The sequence below is a fragment of the Passer montanus genome, unplaced genomic scaffold (assembly GCF_014805655.1).
Source record: "Passer montanus isolate IOZ18808 unplaced genomic scaffold, ASM1480565v1 scaffold20, whole genome shotgun sequence".
Lineage (NCBI taxonomy): Eukaryota > Metazoa > Chordata > Aves > Passeriformes > Passeridae > Passer > Passer montanus.
Window position 1 is genome coordinate 1,315,119 of NW_024366592.1, and position 22,161 is coordinate 1,337,279.

Genomic DNA, 22,161 nt, shown 5'->3' on the forward strand with positions numbered 1-22,161 from the left:
GGAGGAAAAGGGTCACAACTGCTAACTTAAACAGGCACAGACTCCGTAGGCAGCACACCTTAAGTAGAAGCAGAATGTAAAAGGATTTAGAATTAAGTAGGCTTGTTGGCAACCCATGAAATTCAGTAAAATGGAGGGATGTGATTAAAAAACTGTGTTCATTTTTATGTTACCAAACTGAATTTTCTACAGAGCACCTTTGAATTCATTAGTTTAGAACTGCTTTTAATTTGGTGTTTCCCTTGAGAGCCATTATATTTTTCTGCTGTCAGCCTGATGTTGAGGAAAAAAAGAAAAGTGGCAGATGTGGCGTTTTCATCTGGTGTGCTTCATAGTTAAAAACAGCATTAACTGCTATGCACAAGCAGAGCATTACTTTTAATAATCCATCACAACTATTAAGTAGTTTAAATAAACTTAGTTTCAAAGATTGCTGCCACATAGAGCTAACGTATTTTTTTTGTTCATTATAATCCTTCTGTGTCACAAAAGGATGTGTACGTATGTTGGTTGGGTTGTTTTTTTTTGGTGTGTTGTTTTTTTGTGTGTGTAATACACCCACTTGAAAAGTATTGAAAAATCTTCAGCAAAGGGAATTTAAAAAGAAAATTATATAGATGTCTGGCAAAAACAGCATTTCATATTGTTCTTACAGTATTTTATACTTCTACTCCTGATGTGACTATATATAGTTTACAGCCTCATTTACTTTAATGTGCTACCTGAATAACATAATCATAGCAATAACTACGGTATAGGGTTGTAAGGTGCATGAACCACTAATGCTTTCTGACGATTTAAATGACTTGTTCATAAAATGTTCTTTTAATAATAGTGGTAAAGCTTTTAGCACTAGATGTCAAAAATGCGAAGAATGTTGGCTTTTACAAGTGTTATTTCTTTTCTAGCTAAAGTGTGTTTTAGTAATAAGCAGCACCAAAAGCCAAGGTTATGTGGCTCTCTGCTGCACGGCAGGATCTGAGAAGAAGACTCTTCCCACTTATGCAAACAGCTTGACCTCTGCCTGCACAGTTATGTAACGTCCCTAATGTGTTTACTGTTTCTTTGTTTAGTTTAACAAGATGTTTCTTTTATCAAGAAAGGTCAGTATAACCTGCAGGAAAAAAAATATAACATCACAATAGGTGCAATATTAGTCCGTCATAAAGCTCTCTTCAGCAAGGCTATGTCTTTGTGCTGCAAATCGGGCAGAGTTGAAGCACCAAAGGCCAGCCTTTCCAAAAGGAGGTGTGCTGGGAAGTCAGCCAAAGACCAGGCTGTGGGGGGAAAAATAATAAAATTTTTAAAAAATAAAAAAGAAAGTGAATTAAGAATCTATTTCTTTTTGTATCTCCAGGTTATTTGGTGTTACAGGAAACTGTGCTGCCTGCAGCAAACTCATACCTGCTTTTGAGATGGTGATGAGAGCAAAGGACAATGTTTATCACCTGGACTGTTTTGCATGTCAGCTTTGTAATCAGAGGTAAGAGAATTTCTTGGTCTCCTCCATAAGCTAAGGGCTAGCTGGGCACTGGTGTGGGCATACATTCCAAAGAGGAAACATTTCCCAGTAGTAGAACCCCAAGATGGAGAGCAAGACCTGGATGCTGTTCCTGGGACTGATACAGAACATCTTTCATGACCTTGGCCAGAAAACTTTTTGTGCCTCAAGTCCCGCATCAATAAAAAAGAATAATGTTACTTCCTCTCCTACAAAAGGCTGTCTGTCAGGTTTAATTAATTAATATTTATAAAGGTCTTTGAGATCCTTTTCTGCAGAAGAGCATAACAGTGCCATTTGTCATTATTGCATTAATTTCACTTTAATTCTTCATTTTTATCACATGTATTTCTTTTAAAGTACACATTGTTGCTTCCTGTTACCAGAACTGTAATCATTTAAATTTAAAGATGTTGTTCCCACCATTTCCTCTGTAGCAGCATTGGACCTCTTACAGTCCTATTTTTATTTCCATATGCAAACCGTAGGTTATAAAAATCCCAAGGATCCAAACCTGACACCCTGTTCTGAAGCATCACCCATATGGCACAGTTGGAGAGCGAATGTCAAAAATGGTAAAATTGTAACATCTGATTTTCTCAGAGGTGAAAAGAGCCAAGTTTGTACCAGCTATACTCGGAGAGTAGCTGGAGATTTCACCAGGAATCTCCATTTCTGACTCTACCTGAGCTGCCAGCAGCTTTGCCATGGACCTCTATGAGGTCTAGGAAGTGAGAGAGCCAATTATGTCCACCCCTTAATGTCCCTATTATTTTCAGTTAGTTTTCAGTTATTGCATAATCCTATTTAGCAGTTTATAGCATTCATACATTTTTTTATTTCTTCAGTAGGGAAGAAACGCAAGATATACATTTTTAGGGAAGCAATGAAAAATTAGGAAGATGATAGTCCAACATGACAAAGCTAGACACAGCTCTAAATAAGCTTTCCTAACTCACCTTGTCCTACAGTGCATTATTTTTTAACACTGTAGTCATTTAAAAATCAAACATCCCTAAAGAACCATAAAATGTACAGCTGCTAATAAGTGTAGCACACTACAATTATGCTCTTCAAAAAAAGCCAAATTGACCTTTTTCATCATGTTGCATGGGAAATTAAAATACCAGGCAAGTAATAACCACTGCTTAAAGTATATAATAATGCAAAGTAATTATAGGTTCTAATGCTATTTAAAGTCCTATATCAATTTTGTCTTGCCACAGAACTGAGAAGCCAAGCAAGGCAGGCAGAGGCTCCCACAGTACCCATTTAAGAGACACACACAGAGTGTCCTGGATTGTTTCCTAAACCCTTCACATCCTGTTTTTTTCCAAACCACACTTCTGGTATCATTATTAAAGCCCCTAATATATTTCTGTTGTTCGCTTCATTTATTACATGCCATAATGGGGCTGCATATCTTTAGTGTTGGTTATGCACAATTAGCACTTAGTTATTGTCTTGTCACTTCAGCCCATACAAGACAAACTTCTTTAATGTAAGAAGTCAGCTAATCTTCATCAGTCAAGCAAAGCAGACAATGTTTGTTAGCCGGAGTGCAAAAGATTTTCATCATAGTTAGCACTCTTGGATCTGGGGAAGAGAACTTTCTTTTTATTCCCTCCAACTCCCACCACCAAAAAAAAAAAAAAAAACCAAAAAAAAAAACCCCACCCACAGCTGTTATGAATATTTTTAATATTCCTCTTTTACCATTACAACTGCAAACTAATGTGCAATTTCACTTTGCAGCTAACACACATTGTGGTGTTCCCTGGGGCTGCTGATCCCCCCTGGAAAAGTGCTGTTAGATGCTTCTGAAATGGAGCTTAACTGGGTTATTTAATAATTCTCAGCCTTTTTATTCCTGAGCCTTCAATCTAATCTTTTATTTGATTTTAACTTTGCATGTATTTTGGGCAAAGGGTTGCTGAAATAGTCTTACAGGTGTCTTAAACTGAGAACAAAAGAATTTATTTACCTGAAATGCAGTCTAGTTCATCTAGTGAAAACAGGGAGTGGTTCCAGGAGTTTCAAAGAATTTCATAAATTCTCAAAAGTGACCCTAATCCTGATTCCATTGCAATAGCTTTCATGGAGCCTAATAAACTATACTGCTTGTAGGGTTCCTTTCTTCCTCACAATGTGGCCCTCTGAAGAATTAATTTTGTTGTTTTTTACAAAAAAATCCTATTTCATAGGTGCTCCAACATAGCTCTTCTATGATTCCTATGGCAAAGCATCCCACTGACTACATTCTCTCATTAACAGCTTCAAATCTTTTGGTTTTTGTTAGCTGAATAACAATAAATCTCCACATTGTTAGACACCTGGCCCATCAGCAGCTTAGGGGTTTTCAGATCTACTATTGAAACCTTTTTCTGTTCTCCTTTAAACACAAAAATCTTGACACTCATCATTTCATTAATAATTTCTGTTGTTCTTTAGGATCATTTTCTCTTCCTCTGCTCGAGCTAATCAAAATCACATATCAGATTCTGAGTAAGGATGTGTTTATAAAACTTCAGTTTAACTTGTCTAAGTTTCTGCTGTCCTTTTGTATACAAAGTAATGTTATTGAGGGGTTTTAGATTTGCTTTTTCCTTTCACTCCAGCCACTAATTCCACCAATATGTAATTTATTTACTGAAGAGAACATTTTTTTTTTTCTTTTCACAAACAGATCAAATATATCCAAAAATCACCAACGGGTGTGTCAAAGCTCACCAGTTATTGCAAAACTTTTTTAGCCTTATTCCCCAGTTTCACGTTTTCTTCCCCCAATACATTTTAAAACCTTTGGGTCCTTCTCTGCAGTAGTTTTGCAAAGTATGTAGTACTCTCTCTTTAATTCCACATTTCATTTTCTGTTGCCATCTACCATTCAGGTTTTTTCCTAACAGAATTCATGCAATGTTCATGAGAATACAGAGTTGTTTCTTCAGATTGCACTACTTTGCCAACACTACTTTTTTCTGATGTTCTGGGCCCTTGCTCCTTCCATCTCCTTCTTCTTTTCAAGCTAGGTAATATTTATATTAGCACACATCTCACTGCTCCTTGGGGCAGCCCATCCTTTGGTCCTGCTATTGCATGCCCCTCACATTCCTACCTTTTAAAGTGTTGATCCTGGCCCAGAGAGATGCCTGCCCCTTTTTACCTAGTGCTCTGTGTGATGATTCAGTGATTTTTCTGCTTTTGTGGGCAACTTCACTGTTTGCTTTATTATTTCTGAGTATCTCCAACTCACCATTCCAGCGCAAGTCTCGCTGTGGATGGTAATCAGGCTCCCTTCACTCGAGGAGACTTTTGTTCAGGCCATGAACTCCAGCCCTGCACTAACACAACATGCCAGTCCCTTTATTGGCCTCCTGAATGTGACTTTTTCAGAGTGAGGAGAAAAAGGCATTGTCTCACATGCTGTACTCCAGGAAGACAGACTGTGGACACAGTCCTGAGAGAGCTCCCGAGCCACTAAGCCTGGTCCCCTGGTGTCAAACAGGCACTGTCTCCTATTTTCCCCTTCATAAAGCTATTCAGCTCCAGGATCTAATTGCTCTGGCCAGACAGTTTCTGAGATATTTCCCCCACGTTTTTCTTGATGCTTAAAGCTGTAGCAATTTTGTGAATATTAAGCTCTGCTCCTAGCCTAAAGGTTTTAGCATCCTCTTATCTCTCATGTCTCTGTCCAGCTTACTCCTAATTTGAAGTTTTTCCATCGCCTAAGTACCTGCAGAGCTTAGTGACAGTCAGCTTAATGGTGTGAGAGTGTTCCCCTTTCTTCTTCGTAAACATATTTAACTTCTCCTCAGAAGCCCTTCACCCCACGTTGACAGTAACCTCAATACACCTCATTTCTGCTGAAAATTTAAAGGTGGGGGGAGGAAGGAAACCACTGGAAAAAAAAAAAAAATCAGCTTGTAAACAGACACTGCCTTTCACACTTTGTCAGGCTGCATGTGTGTGCCTAACAAAATGGAGTGGAAAATCTCGCAAGTGGGCTCAGCTGTGCCTTTGACACTTTTGACACTTTTGACTGCGGAGATGATGTCAGCCTGCCTTCGGCTTTCCCACTTCCCCGAGTTTGTGTGTCCTTCCTCTCACTCTGCCGGCGTCTTTAGCGCCTTGTTCCCTACTCCTGTGATATTTTCTCTCTGCCGTTTGAAGTCAGCTCGGAGTATGGCTTAAAACCCCCATCTGCTATCGCTGAGAGGTGTTTAAATCGCCTGCTCTACCCTTCTATCTGAAATCGCCCTTATTTTAGTAGAAACTGGACGAGAAATGGTTACATACTCATTGAAATTGCTGTCCTGATGTAGCTGTAAACACTTACCTCCAGTATAAACTGTAAAATGCCCACACAATGCTGCCTTTGTTCTCTGTCAAGCAGGGGAGAGGAAATACAATGCCAGGGACATCCTTATTTCAAACACCAATATTAGATTTTTGCATGAGTGGTCATTTTATAAATTCTGAAGGTGTGAGTACTGCTTATCTTCATTGTATGTCTCAAAATTTAGAATACAAATTAACATATTGTCCATACCCACTTTTTATAAAATACTCCATGAAAAGCACACCGAGTTGAGGTTTGCCATTTGAAGTTGAACTGGGATTCTTCATGGCACTGGTGAAAATGTACAAACTCAGGCACAGCTCCCACTTTGCAGCCTTTAAAATGGACATTTTGACAGAGCCCCAGAATTAAGGAGCCACAGGTGTGGACTGATGAACTGTGGTGTAAAAGAGTGGTTTTGCTCTCTCAGTGATGCACACAGATGAACGTTAGTGTGAGTTCTGCTGGAAGCTCAGCATTTAAAAAGAGAGGAAAGGGGAAGAGCAGAGCCCAGGTTGCTCACTGATTGCAAAAAGCAGAGGGGAAGGGTGTGGGTGTGGTAAATCTGAACTGTCTTAATCCCCAGGAAATCAACTAAATGCTTCCAGATTTTGTTTCTTTCTACAGCCACAAAATCTGGCATTACCAGAGGAGGCACACACAAAGCCATCTTCATTCACAGCAATATTTCTCTTGCTTTCTTAAGTAGTCTTCAGTACCTTGACACATGTCCTGTGCATCAGAAAAGATGACAGACAGCAGTGAGATCTCCTTAAATATCTGTTCTGAACAATGAAAGAGCTACTTCTCAAAATAGAAGTTTTATTCTTCTTGTGATTAGTCTAGGCACACCTTCCCTTCCAAACAAGGTGATAACAGAGGTCATTTTGTAATATAAATGGCCTTCTTTTTGCCAGTGTAAAATATGACAGGGGTTCTAGGATGTAGGTTAATTATAATGGTCATTCTACTAATGTCACAGTCGTGTCAAAAGCACTATTATCAATTTATGGTGCTCAGTCCAATCTGGCATGTTAATGCAGCCTATTGTATATTCTTTCCTCTTCATCTTGCATGTCTATTAAAAAAATTGGGTGAGGGTTTTAGGGAAGGCTGAAGACTACCATCTGCCTGCTAGAAGAATAATAATCTTGCCTAATTATATACTCCTGGCACAATGGCATCTTAACATGTTCCTCGACTCCATTTAATGTGTATGCCCAAATTGTGCCCTGATTTACATCGTGTGCCAATTCCATAAAAAAAACCTCAACCTTAGCGGGAGGCTAGGCTTCAACTTACCCTCCCATTTTAAAGCTGAGCCAGGTTTAAATTTTGCAGTGTGCAAACCCAATCGGAAGTGGTTACAGCTCTTTCACTTCAGGAGAGTCTAAATCTGGTTTTGACAGTCAAATATGGTTGAAAGTGTGAACGGCCAGAATTCCTCATACTTCAACTCCTTGCTTGCCCTATCCCATTGTACCTGGGAGCCAGCATGTCAGGATTATAGGTTTTTCACCTGCTGCTTACCTCTTTGTCACCTAATGAGTGCACAATTCACACATTTAACACCCGGGGGTCCACACAAGCCAAATGTGCTTGTCACTGATCTTGCACAATATGAAAACAGCTGCAGAATTTGAACCCAAAGCATCACGAGCAACAGGTTTCCCCCAAGGCACAGGGGACCATCCAGAGGATATCTTCCCATGCAGGCAGACCCCAGCCCACAGGTTATCAGACAGGCCACTGGCAGCCTCTCCCTGTCACTGTCATATTTTCTGAAAATTCCTTTGCTAGGATTTTCTCCAGAGGAGCCGAGAAGCCTCAGAAAAGAAATATAAACAATGACTGTCTGATGGCTGTGGAATGTGGTCTGGAGATGGTTTACCAAGAAGTGCATCTTTGATTGGTCCATGTGAATTGTTTTTATTTGATGACCAAGCATGGTCCAGCTGTGTCAAGCCTCTGAGCAGTCATGGGTTTTTATTATTCATTCCTTTCCAGCCTTCTGAGGTACTCCTTTCTCTACTCTTTTTAGTATAGCTTTAGTATAGCATTTTAATATAATATAATACCATAAAATAATAAATCAGCCTTCTGAAACATGGAGTCAAGACTCTCATATCTTCCCTCGTCCTGGGGACCCTCGAACACAGCGACATCTCCCCAGGACAGCTGCACACCTGGAGCACAGGGGATCTGTGGAACTGTGTGTGTTTGCAGCCACTCGTGCATAAAGCTGTCACATTACACACACACACACAGGTAGAGCACTTCTGGCTCCTCTTATCAACATTGCCAAAGCAAAAGGCATCGACACTTTTTATTGGGAAAGGCATCCTGGCACACTCCCGTGGAGCCCCTGCAGTTTAATTCAAACTGTGTCGCTTCTCTGAGGGCTGGGAAACAAAATCCTTCAGCCAGGGCTTTGATGCAAACAGTGTTGCACGGAGCCACACGTGTTAAGTATTGCCATGCAAGCAAACTGCACTTCAGCAGCAGATTTTTCATTTACTAAATGCTTTAAAAAAATTACTTTGCTGAGGTCCGTCTTACCCTGGAACAAAAGGAATGCACACAGCTGAGCAACACTCTCAGTTCAGTGTTTTCTGCTGGGTGCAGAGGTGGTTTCGTCTCCCCCTGATGCACTGGTGGATTTTCTTTGTCTTTTGTTGATTTCAAATGCGACTTCTCTGGGAAAAACAAATGTTACATGTTGGCACTAGTTAAGACTCCTTTACCTAATCTTGTAAGGTGCACAAAAGAATTTTTCTCAACATTGCTGTCAATGGACAAAAATACAAAAGATGGAAACCAGGAAAAAACAGCAAAGAACAACTTTTTTGTATGAATTCCGCATTTCAACATAGCTACTCAAAATCATTTTGTGTGGTTAGTAGCCTAGTATAACAGGTTTGGGGTGGGAAAAATAATAGGAACCTCTACATTCTGTAAGAGTGTTAACCATAAATAACTTAAAGATTTTGGGATCCTCCCATAATCTTTATTTTCAATCATCAGCAGCAGCAGGCAGTAATCCCACAGAAAAAAAAAAAAAGTCCACAAATAAACAAACCAATTTTCCTTTAAGAGCAGAGCTAATTCTTTTCAATCCACTTTTTTATTACACTATTTTCCCTCTATCTATTTAGCTAGCATAAGGATACATTTCCAAAGCTACCCAGTTGGAAAATAAATGGGTTCACTGTTTGTCTAGCATTCCAATCTTCACAAATGTAAATCAGTCCAACTGCTACTCATTTAAACCTCCAACTTCACAAAACATTAAAGGACTGCTTTCCATACACAATTTAATCTGTAACAATTCACCAAGATTTCTGCTTGAACATCATTAGAAATTGACTATCTGATAAAGACAGACCACTATCAGGGGTCACGTGGGTCAACCTGTGTCATTTATGGAGTTTTACTGGGTCAACTCCAGCAGGCACCACTATTTGAAGGTTAAATTGTTACAATTAAATACATATCCAGCTATTCCCATAGCTACTCTGCTGTTAAATCTACCGTAAACAACACGAGCATTTATATCTGACCCTAATTGTGTCCAAGATGTCACCATTTGGAAATTATATAAAAAAAGGACATTATAATCCCTTACACATTAAACAATACTTCATGTACTGAGATCCATAATTAGCTGGTTTCATTTATTCACATCAGTGTTAGGGGGTTCATTTAGGTTACTTTCTTTCATTTTAATTGGAATAAGGCAAGCAGTGCCTCCCAATATATTTCATAGCTGGAGAGTTCACTACAAACAAAGCCATGTAACCCTGCCAAGGCAGTCACTAGGGAAACTTTTTTCTGCATTGGCCCCATTCACTTCTCCCTAAGCATCTTCCAGAAGAGTGGCTTTGTCAAGGGGACGAAGGACTGCAGGGTGTGTCAGGGAAGAGCCCTCTTAAATTCAAACATATATTTTTAGCTGGGAAATCCTTCTTTTCTCGAAGTTTGAAGTCAGCCAGCCAGGAGCATTACGTGATTGTCCTGCTCATCAGAGAGAATAAAATGAAATCTCTCAGTGATGTTTTGCAGCAATCAGATAATTCTGATGCACGTAATACTGTAACAAGGTAGGTGCAGTGATACCACAAGAGAGAGAGTAGTTAGCTGAGTAACTAAATTTATAATCAACTCCTAGAGGGAAAAAAAGGGAAAAGAGGTTTTTTTCCTCCATTCCTGCCTGTCTCTGGTTTACATGTACTTTAAAGAAGCTGTGTGTGAGCTAAAGCAGTTCTCAGAATCACCATCTTAAATGGAATCTAGTGAAATATCCAACTAGAACATAATAAGAAATTCTTTCTAGGACACAAGACAAATACAAGATATGTCAAACAAGCTTTCCACTGCATGCTTTGCTATACTTTGTCTTCCTTCTGGTTTGCAGGATGTTTACTTTTCACTCAGCTCAGCAGCCTGGGATATTTATTGTGTTTTTAGCTGTGTGCCAGTGACCTGATCCAGGACTCCCACAGCCCACGGTGGGCTTTGAATGAGGTCTTTGGCTGGGGAAGCAAAAGTGCCTGAATGCAGTAGATTTTGTTGAAAGCACAGGATTAATTGTGGCACCAGGGCAATTCCTCTGCTGGGCTTTCCCATGTGTACACCTGGGTGCTGTCCAGCCAACGCTTGTTCTACAACCCTCACCTGTAAAACCATGTCCCATCATTTACCCTCAAACTCTCTTTTTCTTTTCTCTTTATTATTTTAATTTCAGATTTTGTGTTGGAGACAAATTTTTCCTGAAGAACAACATGATTCTGTGCCAGACAGACTATGAGGAGGGTTTAATGAAAGAAGGTTATGCACCCCAGGTTCGCTGATCGGATGCCGCATCATTAAGAATAAAAAGCACTATGTTCTTTTATCTTTTTTGCTCAACATGTATATAAGAAATGACACAGGAACCTACTGAATAGCATAGATATAGGGAGACAGAATGGTTGCGTGAAATAAAAGGCGGACTGCATCTGTATGTAGTGAAAATTGCTCCAGTTCAGAGTTGAATGTTAATTAAAAAGGTACTGTATATACAGCTGGATTCTTTTTGCTTGCTCTTGGGATTTTCAGTTTGTTTGGGGTTTTTTTGTTTCTTTTTGTGTCATTTGGCATGAGATGTTTATTTTGGACTATTGTACATAATGTATTGTAATATTTGAAGCACAAATGTAATACAGTTTTATTGTGTTACCATTTGTGTTCCTGTTTGCTTCTTTGTATTGTTGCATTTAGTACAATCAGTGTCTAAACTTACTGTATATTTATGCTTTCTGTATCTACCAGCTATTTTAAATGAGCTGTATCTTTCTAGTAAAAAGCATTAAAGAGCAAATCCCAACCATTATGCTACACTTAGAGCTTAAGAATACTGTTTACATTAAAACTATTTAGAAAACTAATAACTAGCAGCACCTGCTGCTAATGATGCTATGGTTAAGGGTCTATCAGCACTTCTCTTATAAGCCTCTATTTTTCAGGGGTTAAGCATCTGCTGTTTAATTGCATGGATTTTCCTCAAAGAGCACTTTTATTTTACTACAAAATTTCGAAAAGCAAATCTGACTGGTTTGAGCTATATTATAAAAGGTGCAAAAGTTAATGATTTTGGGTGCTGCTTTTGTGCCCCTTAGGCATTCCAAATGCCTGGATTTGATTTTTAATTTAGCTGGAAATTAAGCCCTAATGCAAACCAGTGCCTCTGGGTATCTTATTTTATATATATATATATACATATATATATAAAAATATATATGTTATTTTTCTGAAATCATTAATTTGGGGAGGGGGAGGAAAGGGAGAAGATTTTTCTTTATATGCATTTTAAAAGAGTCTTAAAATTTGAAGGGTCTATTTCTCCCTCATCTCCCTCTCTCACTTTCCCTTTTTTTAAATTTTTTTTTTTTTTTTTTTTTTTTTTTTAATCAGGGCTTAACCCTAATATGTTTTCTGGGGCTGCGTCCTCAATAAACCCTGGAAAAAAATAAAATAGTGAAAGTAGAAGGCACTGTAAACAGCCCCCTCTGAGGGTCTATTTACATTAAGGAGACGACCCTGAGCTGACACTGGGAGAGTGACTGGTTGCTAATTACCCACCTCGGTGAACGCTGAAGGTAATTTAAATGCTGATGTGGATGGGACAAAACTTTGCAATAGCAAGCGAGAGCTACCACACTCCACTGCACAGGTACCTTGCTGTCCATGCCAACATCCTACAGGTTTGTCCCATCAATACTGGCAATTAAAATCCTTTTGACAGAGGTGGAATCGCTGCTGACAGCTCCTGTTGGCAATCAGTTCGTTTTCTAGGAGAGGTGGACCTCTGTTTTTAAAGCCATGAAGCTATTGCATCAGCAGGACGTCCCTAAGTGCTCACGCCCCTGACAGAGCTTACAGGTGTTTGGCAAAGGAAAGCAGGATGAATGTTTAAAAAGTTGTTCAATGCATATTTATGTCTTGTCTGTTTGCCACTGTAATCTAGCTCACTGGGAAAACAACCTGTATTAAAAACAAACAAACAACAAAACAGTATTAAGAAGGAGAAAAAAAAAAAGCCAACAAGAAACCCACTGTACCCTGTGTTGTTATGAAGCTAAGCTCTTGTTTTTATTTCGAGTATGAACCCATGACTCTGCTCAAGCTGACTGCTGTCCTTCCCTGCTCTTCCTGTCCTGTTGCAGTTTCAGCATGTTTTTGCTGGGGATGGTCAAAGAAACTTTGTAATGCAGTGGGGAAATTCCTTAAGTGTATGGTAAGAGCACACTGCACAGTGGCTTGACTTAGAAATAGATATTTAGTTTTAATGACTGTTGTTACGGTGTGTTTTTTTTTTTTTTCTGGCTGTGAACCCTTTTGAAAATAAGCATGGCTCACAAAACTTGACTCTGACTCATACAGGACCAGAAAGAAATGCAACAACTCCTCAGGCTGTTCTTGTTAATTAGAAGAAATAGCTCCACATAGTTTTTCAAATTAAATTTAGCCCTCTTTTGTGGACTATCTTCCTTCCTAACCTTGAGCACAAGTGTCTCTTGCACTCCCTTCCCCAGTCCCTTAATGTCTTTGGGATAACGAAGCAGTTGGTGTCAGAGGTACTATTAGGCTCTTACAGACCTACTTCAGTGCAATAAACAAGCTGTCCTTTCCATGAAGGTCAGCATGGACAGAAAGGGAAGGATCATATTATCTTGTTTTGAACCCAATTTCAATTTTCTCCTCCAGCCCCTCTTGGGTCTTTCCATTAGAAATCGGGAAGATCGCTCTTCTGCTTTCCAGCATTAGGCTGCAGAACAGATAGAAATCCCTGGCTCAGAAATAAGAAAGAAAGGACCTTGACTCTGTCTTTGACTCCCTGTGAGCTTGGGCAAGTCACTCAGTTTCTCTGTGCCTCAGTTGTACCTGTCTGTCCAGTGGGGCTAATGGATACAGTGCTTTTGTAAAGCATTTTTCGCTCTTCAGAAAACCAAGAGCCATGTGAATGTTACAAGCAGGGTTGGGACAGCCTGGGAGGAGCAGAGCATTCCCAGGAGCTAACCACAGATCTGAGGCAGAAAAGCACCAACACCAGCTCAGCCTGAGGAAGGCTTGGCTGGGGATGATGGCACCTAAACATTAATAGTGCTCTAAATGCTCCAGGAATCTCTCAGTCCCACAAAGTGGCACTGCTCAGCTCTTTATGGAGCAAACAAAGAGAGGGAAATGGGAAAAGAGTGGCTCATTACTACATGCTACATTGCTCATATGTGCATTTTGTGACCTAGGCTCAAAATGTGGAAGAGGAAGGTGGTCCTACTAGGGAGGGGAAAAAAATAGTCTCACCATTCTATCAATTTTAATTGATGCAAGGATAAAGAAATATGGATATGTTTGCAGTGCACAATGGTATGGCATTGCTTTGAGCACTTTATGCTCATCTATCTTATTCACATACACATTTGTATGTAGAGGATACAGAATAAATTTAGATTTGACGTAGGGCAAAGATCAATTACACATTTTCCTGTATTTCAAACTTCCTTCTTGCCTGGCTGTTAAAATAATGGCTGAGAGTTGAAATATTTAATGGAAACATTTACAACTCCAATAAAGTATATCATCATAAGTCAATACTGGAGAGAGATTATCTGCCAGGCCACTTTAGTGATCATTTTGACTGAGGTCTAGACCATTCCTTTGGGTTGCTTTTTGTTATCTGCCTTGGTTCTCCTTCTCCATCACTGTGTGTGTCATCTTGCTGTCTGCATCCAGCAAACCACTCTGACAGTGACCCTTACTCAGTGCATTTGCCAGGCAGGAATGCTTCCACTTGTGCCTCCCATCTTCATCTGCACACATCATGAAGTTTAGCCAGACAAAAATAATAATATAATTTATTTTTTTTTTAATCTACTACAATCTACTTGGATGTCTGCTTTTGAGTGGCAAACTAAAAATTATCAAGCCTTGATTTTTCAAATGTAAAAAGCTCCTCTGACAACTGTAACCTCCTGTGTGTGTTATCTGCCACTACTGGTGATGGATCAAGACAGCCTGGATTTGGCAGAAACAGTGACCAGTGCTAAAAGTTGATCTACTTCATGATTGTGGTTTTCTATCTTCTGGGTTGTTTGGTGGTTTTTTTTAAAGTACACTTTCATGTTTTTCTATCCTTCCAAACTGTTCAAATTTTTGCTCACGTAATGTAAATAAAGGAAAATCATCCAGCAATCCCTCAAATGTTCCTAATTGCCTACACATAAAATGACTTGGGGAAGATAAATTGAAAAGCGGTCAGTGAGAAGGGAGACTGGGAAAAAGAAACAAACAGGGACTGTGGCAAGGTTTCGACTGTATAGATTTTAAAGTACTTTAAAGGCTTTTTTCAACGTAATATGCAGCAGCTTCTTATAATTTTCTCAGCAGTAGGTAGTTTACAGTCATCTGTACCTAGAACAAATCTTGTCAAAAATGAAGGTCTGTAGTGATTGCTGGGTATAATTTTATACATTTAGCTGATTTTTCTGAAAGCTTCCACTGTGCTGCTGTTGTCAGACTAAATTATCAATTTAGCCATTTGTTGTTCAATGAATAAAAAACTCCTATGGCATTGGAGATGTTGTGGTTTCAATAAAGCAAAAGCTTTAACAAGTCAAACTATACAAAGCAAAGTGTGTACTGTATATAAGAACAGTGTTTTTATTCCTTTAAATACCACTTTAGATTTTAAAAAATCCAATTACATATTCACTTAACACATTCCTCCTACTTCAGGCCAATGATGCAGTCCAAACCTGTTTACTTCTCAGTACCTTGCAAAGGGAAACCAAAATACAATATGTGCAAGGTAATAGGCCATTAGCACAAACATGCTCCCAGTAAAAATCCTTTGTGTAGGCACCTTTCTAAAAGCTGCCAATTGTGGCTGATGGAAGTATTATAAAGGAAGTGATTTTAATACTATTTAAGGCATTAAAAGCTGAAGAGTATCTGTTTAAAGCATTAAAGTAAGAGCTGCATGTATCTAATACCTTTTAAAATGCCCTTCTGCTGATTTATATTCATCCTGAACCTGCTAATAATGAGTATACATAAGCAAATACCATCTTCCACCTATTCAGCATGTCATTGATATGAAAGCCCCAGAAAATATCTCACGTAATCAGTGTGTTCAGAGAGTTATCTAGCACAAATTACTCATTAACTCAATAGCACATAATAAAAAAGAACATCAATTAATTAATGAGTCACCCTCAGATCACTTTGATTACAACACAGCTCTGTTGAAACAGCGGTTATAAATGGAGCTGCCTCTCTTTATTCATTGTTTGCAATTGGCCCATTATTTTGCAGAGACCAGTGTCATATTTAACACATGCCTGCAGGTAATTGTGTGATTAGTTTCATAAATGAAGATGCAGAGGGAGAACACGGCGTGTCTTGCTCGGCAGCCGAGTGGGAAGGTGCAGGAACGCGGAGCTCTGCGGCAGCCATGGGGGCAGGTTTCTCTCCCTGCCCCTCAAAACCTTCACTGCAGGGCCCTGGCAACAGGACAACACCCAGAGCTAGCCCTGCTGACCTCCAATCCAGCCCAAAAACCTCAAAGCCCTGGGAAAACACTCATGATTTGGGCCTCCCTCCTCCGTGTATGTTGGTCTCTTCTCCCAGGGGACAAGAGGAAATGGCCTAGAGGAGGTTTGTATTGGAAACATTCTTTCACCAAAAAATGGGTTGTCAAGCTCTGGAAGGAGCTGTCCACCATCCCTGGAGGTATTTGTGGATTTGGTGTTTGGGATGTGGCTCAGAGGTGGGCTGGGCAGTGCTGAGTTAATGGTTTGACTCAATGAGCTCAGAGGTCTTTTCCAACCGTAATGATTGTGGAGAAGAGGCCACAGTGCCAGCATTTCACAGCAAAGAGCACAGAAACAGAGAGATTGGGTGGGCTGCTCAGGTCAGTCAGTCAGTCTGCCTTCCTCAAACCCCACTGTTAGCATGGCTTGTACCCATCCCACCCCGGACATTGCAAAGACAGCCTCCAGGGTAAAGCTTGGAGCAACAAATCCAAGCTCCTCTTTGATGCTCAGTGTTACCAAGGAGAGGCTGAACATCCAGAGTTCCATTGTGCTGAACTGAGCTGGGAGTTTGGTGGATATGAGCTGGAGGCCTGGTTGTTCAGCTATATTTTTTTACATTTTTTAAAAGAAAGATGAATGAAAGAACACAAAGTCACCACCTAAAGTTCCTAAACTATCTTGGTTAAATGCCATTCCAATAAGCGTATAGTGTAATTATAACAGTTCCCTTAGGTAAGTAAGAAACATCTGTTAGTAACACATAGCAGGTGTTAGCAATTACACATACTGATTTTTTTTAAAGTGTTTTTAATTAAAAAGAATTCTGTTTTCTGAAAAGGAAAGCATGGTAAGTCCAAACAAGCTTTTGTTTGTGTGGCTCTAGATCATGTAATATGCAAAACGATAAAGGTAAAATCAACTTAAATTAGCAAAGGTTTGCACATTTACCTCCAGTTTATTGTAATCACAACCAAATCAGGATTCACTGCAATATTGTAAAGCACATAACATTAGTATTCTAAGCAAGGTCTCATCTAATGCATGAAATCCATACAGTTCATGTAAACCCTAAACACAACTAAGTAGGGCATTTGAACCTGGGAAGATTGCTGTAGTTAAGCAAAATATGATAGGTATTGTAAGAGAGGGGAAAATTGCTAGGAAATTCTGTATAATAGTTTCTTCACAAATCCATTGTCCCACTACAGGGAAACAATGTCTAGATTATGTTAAAGCAAAATCAAGCTACGTTGTGAAATTACTTTGAAAAACTAGCCAAGAACAATTTACATTTAGCAAAGTGATAGGCTGTGCCACTGAAAAATAACAAACAAGAGTCACCCTGGAAGGCCAACCAGTTAGAGGTGGTTTTAATCCAAATTAGAAGATAATCAGATGACAAATTTGTTTCCCTGTCCCAACACTATCTTTCATAGATGCCAAGATGAGGATATCAGGATGAAAATCTGATACCATAAAATTCAACTTCCATTTTATATGGAATACATCAGCAAAGGCGTTGGCAGGGAAAAGAGAAAGATGCAGCACCATTAGTACAACCTATGGATTTGCTTTTGTATCCAGCTGGGATCCAGGTTGTGCTTGTTTGTCATACACAAAACTTGGTTCCTTTCACAAAAATCTCTAAACTTCAATGTGGGAAAGTAGTCTTTCTGCCTACAGTCTACAGCAATATAAAATTAGACTATGTTTTTCTTTATGCTCTTCCCAAGAGTGGAGACACATATACAAAATAATGGGTGTAAAAAACCCTATCAATAAACTCTTAGGCCAAAGACAAAAGTAGTTCATATGTATTTTTTTCATCTGAATTCACAGATCTGGAAATTAAGATCAGATTTTTAACATTTTTCTGTTTCCAGGAAACTTAGGGTTTTTTCCAATGTTATCTGTAAGTATTTCTAAGTATCTTTATTTCTTGTTCAAAATATATAACATTTGTTTAGGCCAGTTTTCTTTATGTCAAGAACATAAAACTACTGTCAGTGGCATCCAATCAATACACTGCCAGTACTGGAACCAGATTTTGGATGAACAGAATGAGGGAAAACCAATATAGACCCCCTAACTCTTGGAGTTACATTATAAGAACTTTTAAGTACATAATGCTACACAGCTTTATTAGCTATTCACAACTGCAGTATAAAATCCAGGTATCCAGATCAGATGTCCCACTGCTAACCAAACACATGAGCTGTGAACAATAATAATGTACCAATAGCTAAAAAATAATTTTGATTGCTTTTTTGTTCAAGCTGAAGCAGAGCATTTCAGCACTCCTTGTACACAATGCCTTTCTGGAGTGCAGTAGCCTTGTGACAATGAGTACATACTAATTAAAAATAAAGAAAAAGCTGATAAATGCCAAAAAAAAAGCCTTCAATTTAGAATGACAGACTCACATCTGTTCCTACATCTCTCAATCACCATATAAGTGATAAAATATCACCACTAAGACTGCACAAAAAAGGAAAAATTCTGCTTTGGCCTCCCATCCCAGTTTATTTTGGTAACATTGCAACAGGCTTTTCCTCTCCTTTTCCCTCCAAGTCCTCTTAAAACATGGGAATCACTTTTGTCATGCCTTGTATGGCCAGCTAAAAAAACTGAAAGATCGTGATCTTGGAGCCTTGAAAGTCATCAGGAAGCAGCTCTGTGTGACTGAAGCCACAATGCACAGGATCATCATGTTGCTGGCATTTACTGGGAAAGTGAAGCCCCACAGAAGTGCCATAAAATTCCAGGGTTGCAGTCACCCTTGCCTCGTCTGTAGTATTGTAATAGGGAGTTTATGGAGAGGTTGGATTTTTAAGGGCAGGCTGGGTATCAATTTGGTCCAAAGTTTTTATTGTGCTAATGAAGTGTAACAGCTCTAATCTATTTTTAGATGGTGGCATTTCAAGTCTTTCAGCTCCTCAGTTCGAGATCCATAATGTGGAGGTAATACACCACTTTTCTACTTCACAGGATATGTGAGGGTAGTGATTGTGGGATTTTTCAACAGCACCAGCTGAGCATATGAAATACCAAAGCAGGAGAACAGCAAAATATACAAATTGCAGCTTAGGAATTGTCTAAAATCTCTAATTGATAGGAAAGTGCTGGGAAAAAGATTGCTCTGCCTTTACTTTTTCTTATCACAGCTCCAAACTACCTTTTAATAGCCCCTGACAGAGACAGACACTTGGCTAGACAAGAACTTTGGTCTGATCCAGAATATTCTCCCCTGAGTTTCTACAAGGACTAATACAGTGAGAAAGAATGAGGCAAGGGAAATAATTAGAATCTCTACAATTTATTTTCACATTCATGATTATTCTTCAGCAAAGCATATGCCAATTATGTCTGCCTACTTCTCAAGCCATTATTAATTGGTTGATTACACAAAACAGAAGTGCATGGGATGTAATCTGAAAGGCCTGAAAGAGAGCAAATATTTCAGGCTAAATTCACAAGGACAAAAAATGTTGCAGCTGTAATTTAAAAAGATGATGCCTTTAGGCCTGCTATGGCTGTGCTTCCTTATAGTCCCTAGCAAAAAGAAATCCAAACCAAATCCAGCCCATGCCACATCTTTAGTGTGCCCTTTGTATCCAACCTACTGTGGCCAAAGAGCTCTGGGAACAAACATGTTTTTGTTCTGTTGGAGAACAGGAGTAACCAGTGCAGGAAATCTTTACCCTGTGCTCTTTCAACTGGCTCTGCCTTGCCAAAGAGATTCTTTAGTTCTGGTAGAAAACCATGACCGACAGCATCACCCAGAAAAGCAACTTCTTCTGTCTCCCTGAAAAAAATTAAGCTAGTTTAAATGCAATTTTTCCTACCGTATCCACACCTCATTCTCACCCAAGCCCCAACCTGGCAAATCAGGACTCTGACATTTGCTCTCTCTTTGTTATTGTTCACAATTAATTAGCTAACTCAGAGAGACCAGAAATCTTTCCATTACAGAGGCTTGATTTGGACACATCTCTGATCATACACAAGGCCCATAAAATCAGATTAATTCTCACTAAAATCAAAAGAGGTGCTGCTGGTGGCAGCAGCAGAGAGAAGATTTTACCTCTGGGAAGAATAATGGGTAGCAGGAGGCAGCCCTCTGCCATTTTACATCAATTTTTTGCCACAGCCCTGGCTAATCTCTTTATTAGTCAAAGAATCCAGAGTGTCACAGAAGGTCTCTGAATAACCTGGAAGCCATGGCACACTGACTTTGCCTCAACACCTCAGCCAAAATTTGAATGTAGAATCTGAGAGCTGAAAACTGACTCTGATAAGCTACCATGCCCCCTGATCTCTCTTAAAGACACTGAAAAATGATCTTTCTGGAGGTTTCTCTCCTGCATTCTCATCTCTTGCTCTCCAATAAGACCTCAGCCCATTAGGTGTCACTAATCCCCACACACCTGTGATTAGCAAAATAATCTATTTCTACAAGCAGCAAAGGAACCCAGCAAGAACTCCCATTCAAAAACGAAGCACAATCAACATAAAAATGAGAAATTTGACTTTTACTAGACTTAGAGCATCCTACCCTTTGAACAAGCAAGTCAGTTAAGGACTTCAAAAACCAAACTGTGGCAGACTTTGCTGTAGCAGATTCTTTCTGTCTGTAGGAAATTCCTCTGCCTTTATCCCTCACTCCTTTACCACCAGGAGACCATGGACAGACTTCAGGCATCAGTGGAGGTGATGAAGGAAGCTCTGCAGAAGGGATGGGGCTCCCAGGTACAAATACCTGGCCACTGTTGTGATTTTTGGCCTTTGTGGCCACATGAGACAGAAATGAGGGGCAGGCTGCTGGGGAGAAGGGAAAAATCCAGTGCTGAACAACCTTGATCCTCTCTCAGAGCCCTCTAAGATACTTCATGGCTTCTCAGATGTGTTGCTGAGCCTTTCAGCCCAGGAAGGCACAGCAGCCTCTCAAAATTTCATTCACAAGAACTGAAATTTCTGGGAGCCAGGTATTTGTTACTGGTACAAACTCAGAGGATTGTAATTGTTCTGGTTTTGGCCTCTGGGTATTCATTTGGACCCTTCTCTTGGAAATGCAGGTTTGCACCTCTGTTTTTTTCCTCCCTTTTGCCACCCTTCCCATGTCCTCTCCCAGCAAGCCCACAGCTCTGCCAGCACACAGTTAAAACGCTGAGGCAATGCCAGTGGCTGTTTAAAATGCAAAGGGACAGAAATGATTAGTGCTATCAAACTTTTTATTTTAATGGTGCTTAGACAAGCCCCAGGCATATTTGCACCTGCAATTGCTTGCTCCTTGCTCTGCTGTGCCCCATAGATCTGCTTGTTTCAATTGACCCTAAGGCAGTAACCTGCAGAATGTATCCATACCGTTTGCTGCTTTCTGCTGACACATTCTCAAATCACGGATTTAATGGTCATAATTTTCACATTTAAAAACTCAGACTGTGCAGTCCAGTGCTGTATTTATTTTCAGGTGGAAAAACAAAGTCTTGCGTTGTCCAAATCATCTGAGCTGCAGAAAAATAAAGGAGTGTGTGGAGTTGCTTGGGGTTTTTTTCCCCCAGATTTTAATATTTCTACTATTTACTAGTAGCAATGGATTTACATGTGCAGTTGCATTATCCAATCACTACTGAAAAATTTTCAGGCAAAAAGAATTAACAAAAGACAGATCAGGGAGGAAAGGTGGGAGGGAAATCATCATCATCATCATCATCATCATCAAGGAGGTAAAATGGATTCCCCCAAATCACACAAGTCAATACCCATGAAAAGCTAACTCATGGAAAACCCTTATGACACACCCTGGAAAAGATCCTGCCTCTCCCAGGATCAGGTTGTACAGATTTGTCCTCAAATATACAGGATTATCCCACAATTTATCATTAAATAAATAAATTCCTGATCAGAGGGATTATATACAATAATTACTTGCAGAGCAAATCTGTAGTCCAGTATTAAAATCACTTTTACTCTGTCAAAAATACAAGCCATGCAAAAGTTCCTGACTGATTGCTTTCTGCCTGTCTCAAAGGAGTCTGCTGTACAGACGTTTCAACCTTGAAATCCCCTTTCCACTCCTTTTTTTCCCAGTTTTGCTTCACTACCATGGATGAAACCTCACCTCTTGGTCAGAGTTGCTCCAGCTGAAAAGGACGAGGGATGATTCTGCCCCTCTGGAGCCAGTTAAGAAATGTTTTGACTGGAGCATCTTGTAGTGCTTCTCTTTTTTTTTTTAAACAGTGCCTCTG

At 39.6% G+C, this 22,161-nt stretch overlaps 1 protein-coding gene across 5 annotated transcripts in view; it reads left to right on the top strand.

Moving 5' to 3' along the window:
• The window catches only part of LMO3 (LIM domain only 3), a 60,324-nt gene extending 45,328 nt beyond the window's left edge, over positions 1 to 14,996 (top strand). For all 5 annotated transcript variants that reach the window (XM_039708322.1, XM_039708324.1, XM_039708325.1 and 2 more), the window contains 2 exons: positions 1,358 to 1,483; positions 10,585 to 14,996. In XM_039708322.1, the coding sequence (XP_039564256.1) occupies positions 1,358 to 1,483; positions 10,585 to 10,690 (232 nt within the window). In that variant the 3' untranslated portion in view covers positions 10,691 to 14,996. The remainder of the gene's footprint in view (positions 1 to 1,357; positions 1,484 to 10,584) is intronic.
• The last annotated feature ends 7,165 nt before the right edge of the window (positions 14,997 to 22,161 follow it).